Source organism: Malurus melanocephalus, unplaced genomic scaffold, assembly GCF_030028575.1.
Source record: "Malurus melanocephalus ecotype Western Australia unplaced genomic scaffold, MMel_1.1 scaffold_87, whole genome shotgun sequence".
NCBI lineage: Eukaryota > Metazoa > Chordata > Aves > Passeriformes > Maluridae > Malurus > Malurus melanocephalus.
The window spans coordinates 2075584-2088412 of NW_026623319.1; the positions used below are offsets into that span (position 1 = coordinate 2075584).

Consider the following 12829-nt stretch of genomic DNA (forward strand, 5'->3'; position numbering starts at 1 on the left):
ATACTGATTTTACAAGATATTTTATATTAGTTTTATTTATCTTATTTAGCTAAGTCTTGATTTGTTAGTGCTTGTGCTATAGGGAATTGATGCCTGCKTAATTCTGAACACATATTTTTGCCCTGAACTCATTACCCAAGAAAAACATAGTAATCCCCAATATTTTTCCATTTTAAGTTATTTGGTGTAACAAGAAGGAAATTTCATTGTCTTAATTGAGAACAAAACCAAGTCTGGCAGTAGTACTTGGTTTTCATTCTTCTGCATAAGTCATAAAACTTTGATGTTCCCAGGTTTTTTGCAAAATGTAAAAAACAACTTCAAAGCATGTAAAAATACATTCCAATGTCAAGCCAAATTTCTACTAGAAAAAAATTAAAAACATCAATTCTCTCATGCCTCTTATGATAAATGCCTAAGATGGAAAAAACACAGACATAAGTGCAATAATATTACATAAGCAGCAGCCTCTGATCTTACTCTCCTCACAAATCATTACTACTAAAACAAGATCTTTCCAATATTAACAAGATAAGTAAATATCACCAAAAATGTGCTTAAAAAAATATATGCATATTTTTATACTATATACACAGTAAACATTCTAAGACCTACTCAGTACCACACTATTAATTTTACATTARAAAGTTGTATATATTTTTGAAGCATACTAATCATCATCAGTAATGCTAATTAATGTTATCTGATGTGTTTCACTTTACTTTCCCCATTCACAGCAAGTTAAAGCAAAGTGAGAAGGGCTTCAGCAGGGAGGATTTCCACCTCCTGTTTGTGTGACCAGTACTAATATCAAGCTGAATATAAACCGTTCTGTTTTTTCATATCACTCATTTCTGTTCTGTATTTCCAATAAAACTTGAATTTTTGTTTGCTTATCACTACCAGCTTCAGCAATTTGCTCTTCCAGCATTGCAAACATGTTTCAGTTGTTCAGCCTCACAGCAGACCAAGATTAGTGGATTATTTGCAGATGTAAATCCATTTTACAGACGTATTTGTTGTGACAATAGCAAGAGCTGCCATACAGAATACTTGGGGAACACTTCATTTACTCCTTCAAAATCCATTTAAAGCACAACCCGGAATTGTTATTAGTCTCAAAGCATTCAATATTACTTGAAGAATTCATTCACTTCTACATTACCCCTTTCTTCTCAAGTACCAGATTAGGAAAGAAAAAATAACCTACCTTTGGTGTTTGTACACTACACTCTGAGGAAAGTATTAGGAACAACATCTATTTCTCCTTAGAAGCCATGGTAATTTTCTTTTAAATAACAGATTAATACAAAAGCTCTAAACCAAGACTCCATCCCAAACATTCTGATTTCCAAAACAATGTAGGGCTACTTGCCTATGTACTTGCAGTCTAGACAGCAGCTAGGGATAAAAATAAACGCAAAGATGACAGACTCATTTTTTTTATGTTGTGTGAGTGTGAATATTAACAGAATAGACTCTTGAGTTGGTTTTATGCGTATATTAACAACATACATCTAGTTATTATCACCCAATTTACTAAAGCCATTAAATAACAAATACACATTCTCCTTGATAATCCAACTGTTTGAATTATCAGATTTGATCTTTGAACCCTTTTCAGGTCTCTTACCTGAGAATATCTTCTCTTTCTAAATGAAATCATTAGTAATGCTATCTGAAATAAGAAGGCCTACAATAATCCTCATAAGCACAYARTCATCATATTTGGTAAATATTCTCYCAAAYTGGTTTGCCTTTCAACTTTATCCTTGTCTTTGTCCACAGAAATAAAAACACCTTTAGAAAGAATATCTGTAATACCGACAAATGTGTAATTTGTCTTCAGTGACTTATCTTCACACATCTTTTAGCRGTTAGTAGATCATTTCATTGTTTGTACTCAGCATCTGAACAAATACTTTTAAAAACTGCTTATATAACAATAATTGAAAAATTGTTTCCAAACCTTTCTTTTTACTCTTTTATTATGTTTTAAAATTAKAAGTATTTTCAACATTTCACYGAATCACTGTCCCAGAAAGCACAGTGACTRTTATCATGAGGCTGATCTAAGGATCAGAAGCGTCAAGTGAAGCTGGAAAAAAACCAAAGCCCTAATGCCCTTGGTTCTCCATCTCTTCTATAGAGAGATTACAGAAAAGCCCTTATAGCAGGATTAGACAAAGCCAGTTGACTGCTCAGCTGAGGACTGGGTTTTTTCTTAACATTATCAGAAAATACTACTCTTTTTTTTCCTCAATTATCTTTCATTTGATAATAGAAATAGATTAATCTGGCACAGAACTCAAAGGCCTGAAAGATCCAAAAAACAGGAAACAATTCAGTTCCCACTTGATACTACAGCTGAAAGTAAAGAAGGTGTCGAGTTCAACAGTAAATTCTAGAAGTAAACATAACTCAGCTAAGAAACCACAAATGATTAAGCAGCTAAACATCCTCCTCTAATATAAAGCATCATGTAAGATGGTCTGTGTCTGAAAGACTGCATTTTTACTCCAAGGATTAGATGTTTATCTTACAGACAGCACAAAGCCAAAACAAACAAGCCAAATACCGATAGATTAAAACCAAGTTCAAATACTATGTTCTAGTTAGGAGGGAGGAACASTGTGTTTCCCACACCAGTAAAACACTCTGCAACTGAAAGTGCTGTCACCCAAACACATTTTCAAGAGAAACAGATCTAATCCTTCAAAATCAACATTTAGGTGCCAAAGACTACAAGTGTTCTTTTCTTTTAATTTCTTCTTTTTCTTTTTCTTTTTTTTTTTTTTTTAAATCAAAATAAAATGTACTACCAATGTAAACTGCCTTACTCCCTTGCAGAAAAGCAGTATCATTTTCTTCCACCCATGAGGAACACARCCATTGCTGATTAATTGCCTGTTTAGCATAGCACAAAATTTTAGCTGATGTTCTCTTCACAATACATASAAAATTGAGATCCCATATTCTACTAAAGACAGTTTCACCTCCAATGCTGTGTCTTAATGAACTATTTAAAGCAATAAATRTTGGTCTAAGAAATAAAGGCTTGATAGGCACTACCTTGAAATGCAGGAAGGTGCGTCTACGATGTTCATGCCACTCAGCGTAAGTTGAAAAGCTTCTGAAGAACTTTAGAAGATCTGCATGTTCTTCAATGCTATAAAGCAAAAATACMTTGTTTAACCCAGTCTTAATCAGATGTATCAATTCTATAGCCTAAAAATCACACCTTGTTTCTTAATTTGATCAGTATTGTTTGAATATGAAGCCAGAAATCACCCAAAATAATCACAACCAAGCTGAAAAAAGGCTGTAACGTAATTACTGAAAAGGAAGTTGAAGAACACATTACCAAAACCAGTGTTTATAGTGTTAGTCTTACATGTAAAATGCAAAACCTTAGTTTCATTTTATTTTTGTTCAACTTGTTTTCTAAATAAATTCTAAGATGTTGCAAAGTAAAACCTGAACCTGGAAAACTGGTAAGATTTCCCAAATTGCATCAGTAACCTTCAAATAGTCCCAAAAACTTTGTCCTATCCAACTAATTCTTAGCATGACATGTTATCTGCCTCTGCCCACATGACATTCAGCTTTTCAAGGTTAGCCTTGCAGCTTCAGTAGGTAAGGAGGCCTGATCACACAGGGCATGTAAACCAAAGCTTTATGAAACAGTTAAACCTTGAATTGCCCTTGTCTTCAGAGTTGAGTGGCTCCAGCCCTCTGGACCTGCTCTGAGAGGTCCATGTCCTTCTTATGCTGGGGAGAGCGGCAGGGAAAGATGGATATAAACACTTATTTTTCAGATTTTTTTGTAATGTAAGGATCAGGATGGAAAAAAGAAAAGAGACAAAATGAGGTGATAAACTGTCAGGCTGCCAACCATCCAGTGTTGTTGGGGAAGGGAAAAAATGCTTATGAAGGGTGTGCAGTTTTCACTAAACAAATGGAGCCAGAATGCAAAATTCCACAAAAACTACATATCAGAATACCTGAAGGTACATGATTATTTAATCATAAGGGTAAAAGGCTTCATGTTATTGCTGATATAAACCCACAGTCAAAGGCAGCAAACTATCAGCCATGATCAAAACATCTGGCAAGCACTGCTTTGAAAGTATAAATATTTATTTTGGTTACTAATRCAGGACTTTACAAAGTTTACAAAACCTGACTGAAGAAGACACCTGACTGATAATTGGGAATATTTCAGAAAGTTAGGGTATTTAAATTCTAATGTAAATTTTACTTCTAACATTCTTTTTGTTGGGATTTGCTATTCTTTTTGGATTTTCAGAACAGCTGAGAGCAGAGACTTGAGGCATTCACAGAATGGCTACAAAAGTATATTACCAAGTCCCTTCAGCTTTTTCAGGAAGAACAGTGCCTTCAATCCAGCTTTATTTAATATACAGGAACAGCAAACCTTAACATGTTACACAAACAAACTGGAAAAAAATACATTAGGGTCACTCAGATATTGAAAATATAAAAGAAAAGCCAAACAAGTTTTATCCTAGCCTGGAAAGAACAGCATCATTAAAGGAAGTTACCACAGTAGTCACAGCTGCCAACAAAATCAGGCCAAGTTGAAAAAATGCTGGCAGGAYTGGGAAAACTGAGTCCCTGGAAGGACACAGACACACTAATTTACAATAGCTCATTAGCTCTGGGCTGGGGAGCTGTTTTTAACCACAATTCCAAATTGTACATATGAAAATCTACACTTTCTATAGGAACTCTGGAGACTTGGTAACAACTGCTCACATCTCCGTGCCTGAAGAACAGACTCCACACAAACTGCACTGGGCTTTTTCAATCTCCACACATGGAACAGGGTAACACAGRGCTTTGTTACAAAACTACATAGTTTAAATTCTTTTGGAAATAGATAAATATCTGCTTTTATGCTATTTAAAATACTATCACAAACATTATGACCTTGTCTTTAATTTCTTTTTTTACCTCAAATTCCCTTTCAGGTGACGCAGCAGATGCCAATTGTCATGGCAAGATCATCAAGAAGATAGAGAAAGTTTTGGCTAGAAGCTCAAAGAACCAGTTTTAAATGTGAAAGTTAGTCAACCAATATATCTGAGTATGTACTTCTCAATAGCATTAGCTAGATTAAAGATAGAAAATTGAATTAAGTGTTTAGAAAGGAGGAAATCTGTTGGCAAGAACAGTTGTATGTAAATCCATGCCTTTTTGTATTGGCAAAGGAGTAAGAGACTGCAGAAGAGCACCAGTGAACTGTCTCACAGCATTTAATCTACCCCTAAACATTAATTCCTAATTAACCCAAAATAGACTAATTACTCCTGCTRAAGTCAACTACAAAAAATGCTAAAATACCAAGAAAATATGGTATAAAATAAAATAACAAGGCAGTGAGAGAAGAGATAGTCAAATTCAGGACCTTTTTTTCTTTTGAATGAATTTAGCRTTACAAAATCCACTTGAAGCAGAAAACAGCAGTATCCAATGACAACATCCATGTTACAGAGAAGTCATCCAAAACCAGCTAAAAGAACATTCTGGCAGAGATTAATTACCAGGTAAAATCATGGGCTCTTCAACCAAACCACCCTTCCCTTTCACAAAATATCAACAAAACACAGAAGAAATTTAACTATTGTAGAAGTACCTAAGCCTCCTTTAATATGTTCCTTTAGCTATTTTAAGAGAGGAAATCTATTTTAACTCACTACAGAATGCAAGAGTTCCTACATTAGCACAGAAAACTAAAGCACAGCTCAAAGCTGAGGGCAGGATTCCTGCTTCCCTTCATTTGCAAGGATACCTTGTCCATGCAGCATTTAATGTAATGCATAGTTCCTAAATCCTGCCCTCTGACTTATGGCTTCTAATCAGTTAGTCAGTGACAAGAGCAATTTTCAGACTGCTTAAAAACTCCTTTTTGCCCAAATAATCCATRCGAAGGTTAACTCCCCCAACAATTAATGGGGCATCAAGTTAAAAACAGGGAAAAAGGACTGACAAGAGTTTCCTTACGTATTGTGGGGCTCAACACTAGTAAAGTATAACTCAAATGATAACTGGTGCAAAGRGGACACAAGTACAATGCAGAGGAAAACTAAATATTGTGATTCTATTTGCATACATCTCTTATTGTCACCAAATATTTAAGAAATTGCATAAAAATATACCCATTTTTAAAACATGTACCATTTCTATATTGCAGCAGTACSTGTAGACTGCTAACTTTTGCTTCTTTTAAAAAAGATATTACTCAAGTGTTSTAGCATTCCCCAGTTTTCTTCCAAAGCAGGAACTGAATGCCAAGTTTTTAACTCTATTGCTCGTAAAGATCATTCTCTGACATGCATTATGAAAAAAAATGAAGCAAAAAGATTTAGAAAACTGGGGAGGAAAAAAAATCCAGCCAGGGAGACAAAACAGAACAGAACTAGACAATGGATTTGGCAAGACTGGGCCGAGGAAGCAAAAGAAGAAAACAAACTGGTAGGGAGGTTGAAAATTAACAAAACAGCAGGAGACCAGATTTYGCTGGTCAAGAATGGAGGGAAAAGGAGGCAAGAGGTAGGAGTCAAGGCTCTAGGAGCAGAGTGAAGAACAAAGGGCTGTTTGGGAAAAGTCTGAAACTGGACACGAGGGGATTGCAACTTGGAGAAAGAAATGAGAACTAGCCTAGCAAGGGGATTGAGAAAACAAGCCCTAAAGGGAGATGACAGAAGCAGGCAATGGAACAGATGCTCTCAAACAGGCATCAGCAGCATCAGCCCCACCCTGGCCAGGTAYTCACTGCCTTACACTGGCAACGCACACTGTGGCCAGGACAAGTCACAAAAATGAAACCTGAAGGTGCTGTGGAGGAACAAGGCTGGGTTGTTCCCCATCCCCCCAGAGTATTTTTTCAACCCCAGTGATGCTATTGGCCACATGGCTGCAAGGGCACCCACAGACACAAGGCCARCAGATGGCACGTGCAGAGAGAGGCTTGGGAGAAAGTACTGCTTACTTTGTTCACATCTTCTGTCATTCATAAAAACTTGTGTTTATTTATGAATACTGGCACAAAGTGAAAATGGAGAAGAGACAGGGACAAGACAGCAGTGCTGCAGCCAGGATGAAATCAAGTCTGCCACTACTTCAACACATTTCTTTCCAGTATGACTATTAAATTCCAATACACTTCTGCTGTCATAAAATACTCATGAATAAACCAGGGCAATTTCCTTTTCTAAATCCCACTACTTGAGAGCAGTCAACTACTTTTCCCAGTTATACCACTAGCTTTAGTAGATTTATATGGAAATCTCAAAGCCTTCAAGTAAAAAATTCAGTTCTCAGTACAGACTCTTCACATATCTGTTGGCCCTCCCTCTCCACTCCCCACATCCAAAAAATAATCAAAAACAAAAGAAACCACTTAAAAACAGGATTAAGATTAAATCAACGACCCAGTAATAATAGATTWGTTCTCAGAACAGCTTGCTAGCAGAAATCAGTGGAATACTGCAGACAAATAATTTGATTATTTACTCATCATGCTACCAGAAGAGGTTGGCATATTCTAGAAAACAAWAAAAAAATTAATTCATATATATAAGCTCTAATATATAAATTTTCTTAAGCCATTGCACAAATACACTGTTCCAGGTTTTTTAACTATATTGTTTTTAAGATACCAATGAAATAAATCCTAATGCCAAGATGAGAAATGGAATTGARAGCTGAGAATCAGAAACAGGCAAATACTGGAGAGGGGTTCTGGATGTGCACTTCCGTCATTACCCACACGACACATCTGCAGCTCACAAACACATCTGAGARTAATTAATGTTAATTAAAATGCAATAACTGAGATTACCTTATCACTCCTCTCTTCAAACAGCTGAAACACATTAKAAACAAAATCTGGCTCTGTTTAACATGCATTTGTAACAGCCCTTCCAGATCTTAAAAATTATACACATCTCATTTTCTCTCCAGGATACAGATGAAAGATAGAAAGTGTTTACGTTGGGCTAAAGATACATCACATAAAGACAGTGACTGCCAGCAATTTACATGAAAACTCAGTACTGCATTTAGTATCCCATATCCCACACAATAACTTTCCTTGAGCAAAAAATTCCACATTACCTTGACACAAACTTGCTCACATCTGAATCTTCTCTGGATTCCMTTTTAATGTTGAGATCACTAACAACAGCAGACACTTTCTCGTTGTTCTAGATTGGAGAAGTAACAACAAAACATTTTAGAAATTTCTCTAGTGAGGAGRCAAATGTGTCTATTTACACATAAAAGAGAAAAGGAAGTTTATGTAAATGTTGCTATATGCTATAATCCTTAAAATAGYATCTTTTAAACTACAGCTTTGTGTGTGTGACGTTTGTTTTCAACAGGAGACAATTACCCACACAACAAAGCTTTTGAAATAATACCTGAGTTTGTCAGCATAGAGTATATATGYACAAAAGAATGTTCATTACTTCCTTTCATATCAATTACACTTCTTTAAGATTCTTCTCATTTTTTAACACAACCTTTAGCTGCCACATATACTAGAAAATTCCAATATAAGGTTTTATCTGTCAGTTTTAGGTCAGTTTTCTTTTTAATTTTAAACCTTATAGCTTTGTCTCAAAATATTGTCCCTTTTTATACTACTGTTACTTAGAAATATGTGCATAATAAAATTACTCCAAATTAATAAGCTGTCAAAGAATGAGAAAAGGTGGTCAGAGTAAAAATGAAGCCAGAAAAGAACTCAATTCACTTTTCCATGAATTCTTAAACATACCAGAGWAATGGATTAGTTAACAACAGTGAATGAAAAAGCTTAAAATCATGGTTTGAGGACTATAGCAAATGCATCACTTGAAACTTTTTTATACCAAGTCACTACAAGCAAATAGGAATGGCAAGAGAGGAAAGCAGGAGTTAACTGCACACACAACAGTCCCTGTACTGCTTGGACAGAAGCACTGCTCACACTGCCATCACTCAAGWTGGGAAAAGCAAAGCAAGGCACTACAAAGGTTAGTGCACCAAATCCCATCAGRAAAAATGGTTTTAGCTTTAGAGCAAAAGGTTCAACAGGAGGATGGAGTAGTGGGGAAACTGCCAGCAGTCACRAGCTGATGTGCCACCTTCCGAAGGCACTGGTTTGCCAATGGGTGGGTTACTAATGTGCCAAAATGCCATTGTGGGGCCAAATAAAAAGATTTAAAAGAAATGCTCCTGCCAGGAAAGCAATTCTTTTTAAATGTCAGCTTTCTCAAGAGGCTTCAACTTGGTTTGGCCAATTTTTAAGCTCATTGTACATGTCCCCCTCCAATACCTATTACTATGGAGTTAATTGTATTGTGAATTCACTATTAGAATAAATAGCTACAGTTTAACCATGTGAAAAAAACGATTCCTTATCTTCTGATGCATGCAACAGATCAGTTATGTGCTGGGCATTTCCCAAAAGCAGCTGTCACCTTTTACTTTTCAACACAGGTGAAACTGATTGMAACAGTGCACTACCTTACCCATGCTAATGTCAACGCAGGTTATTTTGAATACAATGTACTTCTAGTAAAAAAAAAAATACTACAAAAATTAGCTCAAAATTATACTTTTCCAAAGGAAATGGGGTTTTAAAAATTTTATTGACACCTGGTATTCCCCATCTCMCTCACTCTGGTGAGCTCATCAGCACTGAAGTAGCCGAAATTTTACACATTAGGYAGCCAAGTGCTGCCGCTCAGTGGTGCAATGGCTTTAAGCACCAGTGCTATTGGCAGGAAATTTAAGACCCAGTTAACCCCTCTGAGCTCCACAGACATCGAAAGATAGAGGGAGCATGTTTTGGGAAGCAAGAGTGATGGAGACTTGGCAGTGCTGGGTTAACTGTTGGACTTGACCTTGAAGCTCTTTTCCAACCTAAATAATTCTATGGTAATAATTTTGTGGCTGAACACTAAACCTGACCTTCAAAACTCCCCTGCTTGGATGCACACAGAATTCCAAACTAGGGTCCAGATGTTAGAATGAAAACAACCCACTAAGMCTTAGATCAAGCCATTAAAGGTTGCAGCTGGAAAAGAAAGTACTGACATTTGTCCATTTTAAGTTTTGTTTGTTTGCTTGGTAGTTTGGGTTGTTTTTTTCAAACATACAYTGAACTTTACCTGCATTTCAAGAAGCTGGAATTCCAAGTGAAAAGGCAGAGAGTGACACTTCCCTGATAATGTGTGCTTCTGCACTGTCCTGTTTGTAGCTGTTATAAAATCAAGTTAACAAAACAATCAATTACAATTCTATTCAATGACTACAGCATTTCTTCCCTTAGTCACATCTAAAGTGCCAYTGTAAAGAAGTTTAACATTTTCAAAACCCCCAACAACTAACTCTACTTTCCCACTACACAAATACAATATTTACTCAAACAATTTAATCAATGACAATCTTATTGTATTTCAAAGTAACTGTTTCTGCTACTGGTGAAAGTAGAACATAGGTTTGCAGCTGAACTGCAACCACTATGCTCAGTAAAGGACACAAAGCTGCTTACTTTTTTCCACTGTTTTCTTGGAATGACTCGTGAACTGAAAACCTGTAAATTTCATTAAAAATGAGAGATCTGTTTCCAGACTTTCAAGTTGAGCTTTCAGGTCTGATGGAGATTCATATCCCCTGGTTTCTCCCTGATTTTCTCTTTGAAATGATTTTCTAGAATGGAAAAAGGAAAAAAAAATCAAAAGGACAAAATACCCAGACATAGCATGTTTTTTCATGTCAGAACAGCAAGCACATTAAATAAAAGGCATTGGTAATGGGATCTAATGGTTTTCAGACCCAAATCAGTTTTCAAGGAGTCAAATTTCAGTCTGATTACATTGCTGGAAACAGTAATTGCAACCTACATAAAGTCTTTCCATTCACTGCCAGGTAGACACAGCTTTTACACCAAGTCTGAAAGGAGCCAGTCTTCATTTTAAGAAACATACAAAAACATGCAACAAAAGTGAGMTAAGATGCCTTTACTCATCTAAGTGTCTTATTTTATCCCCAGAGTATATATTTATTAACATAAGGAAAGTCCTAACATAGAGGCAAAGGTTTATCCCAAACAATTTTGACAAAGGAAGTCTATTAATCTAACARATTTTAAAAAGACATACATTGCCTTCAAGATTTCCTCATCAGAAAAAAAGGTGGATTCTTGYTGGAGAATTTCATACTTTTCTGTCAAAAGCCTAATTTCTTCTTCCAGTGCCTGGATTTCATCTTCATAAGCTTGAAAATCACTCTTGTCCATTTCTCAGAATCACTGTTAATGGATAAAACAAAATAAGGATTTTTCTTCAGAACAAACAAACAAACAAGGAATTTTTTTTTTTTAAAAAGTATAACATGAATTGTTTTAATAAAGATACAGACCAGTGCATAGCCTCCAGAGACAGAATTAAATCAGTAATCTAATGGGCTGGAAGGCTTTAAGAAGCTTTTCAATTAGCCATAGATTTGATTCAGGAGTGCATCCAGCTGTTTCACATTTGCTGTAATAGAACAACAAGCTGCTCCACAGGTAAAAAACAATTGCAATCAGATATAAAAATGGAACCCAGGTTTGACCAATTGACCTAAGGACTCACCTGGTTAGATGAGGCACAGCTGCTCTTAACACTGTTCCTAACACAAYCTGCTCTCAGAGTAAACAGCAATAAAGACACATATTGTAAAGACATTTCACAAATAATTTTGAAAATAAATAAACCTCATTTTTCAGGAAAAAACAATAATCTGAGATTCAGCCTAGCTACAACACATTCAAAAGCCTGGGGAAGATATTATACAGCTCAAAACTAATGTACTAAAACTTTCAACCAGGAAAACCCCTACATTTAGTTTTATGGCTGTTTTTAAACCACCCCTACTCTATATGCAAGTTCCACACTAACACAGATGRTTAAAAGAGATGGGGGGGAAATAGGATTTTATTCGTTTATTTCATAACGAAAAGTGTCTTTCCAACACACATAAGAAAACAACATCCTAAACATTTTGCATTGCATTAAAATTACATTTTGCTTTGCATTAAAAACTTGCTTAGTGAATAAAGAAAGTACATGAAATTAAATAATCACCAAGATTGTAGGCAGTCATCATCAGATTTTTTTAACTGGATAAAGTGAAAAAAGTCATGGTCATAATAAAGAGAATGGTATGAAAACGAGAAACATTAAAACAGCCAGAACTTTACCCCAGGTCAGCTGATCCCACTTCTAACTGCAATAAGAGATCACATAAACCACTTATAGCCACTCGAACTCAAAAAGACTTCACGAGACTACAGAAGACTCAAGCAGTAGTTATAACTTCAAAGAGCTTTATATAGAGAGAAAAAAAMCCTACACTTTTAATTAAGTAAAACAAAACTTGTACAAACATTTTTTTCTCTCATACATGTGTGTATATACCGTATACGCGTGTATATTTATAAACATTTGTACATTAACAGAACATATCTCACGTTTSTACGTACCTGCCCGTTTACACCGCCGACTATTTGACTTTTTGCTGCCACARGAGGAGCTGGGAGAGTTTGTGAGARCCGAACTGRTGCGTTCTRTGCCCGCTGCTTCGCTGCGGACCTTCAGAGCCCGCAGGGCGACGGATGACTCGTCCGAGGAGCCGGTGCTGACCGGCAGCGAGGCTCGCAGGCGCCGCAGGTGCCCCAGGGGCCGAACGGGTGTGCAAGCAGCGCGGTCGGGAGCCCTGGAAACCCCGGCAGCCACAGCCGCGGACACCCGGCACTGATGGAGGAGAGGGC

General features: G+C 36.3%; 1 protein-coding gene across 2 annotated transcripts in view; it reads right to left on the reverse strand.

Moving 5' to 3' along the window:
• The window catches only part of CENPP (centromere protein P), a 111796-nt gene that overhangs the window by 98182 nt on the left and 785 nt on the right, over positions 1–12829 (reverse strand). Inside the window, exons 2-7 of one of the 2 annotated variants that reach the window (XM_057368079.1) lie at positions 12542–12812; positions 11178–11326; positions 10568–10725; positions 10185–10273; positions 8143–8231; positions 3073–3169 (exon numbers count right to left, since the gene is read on the reverse strand). In XM_057368079.1, the coding sequence (XP_057224062.1) occupies positions 3073–3169; positions 8143–8231; positions 10185–10273; positions 10568–10725; positions 11178–11314 (570 nt within the window). In that variant the 5' untranslated portion in view covers positions 11315–11326; positions 12542–12812. Of the gene's footprint in view, positions 1–3072; positions 3170–8142; positions 8232–10184; positions 10274–10567; positions 10726–11177; positions 11327–12541; positions 12824–12829 lie in introns of those variants that run through there. The other variant, XM_057368080.1, reaches the window with a different exon arrangement.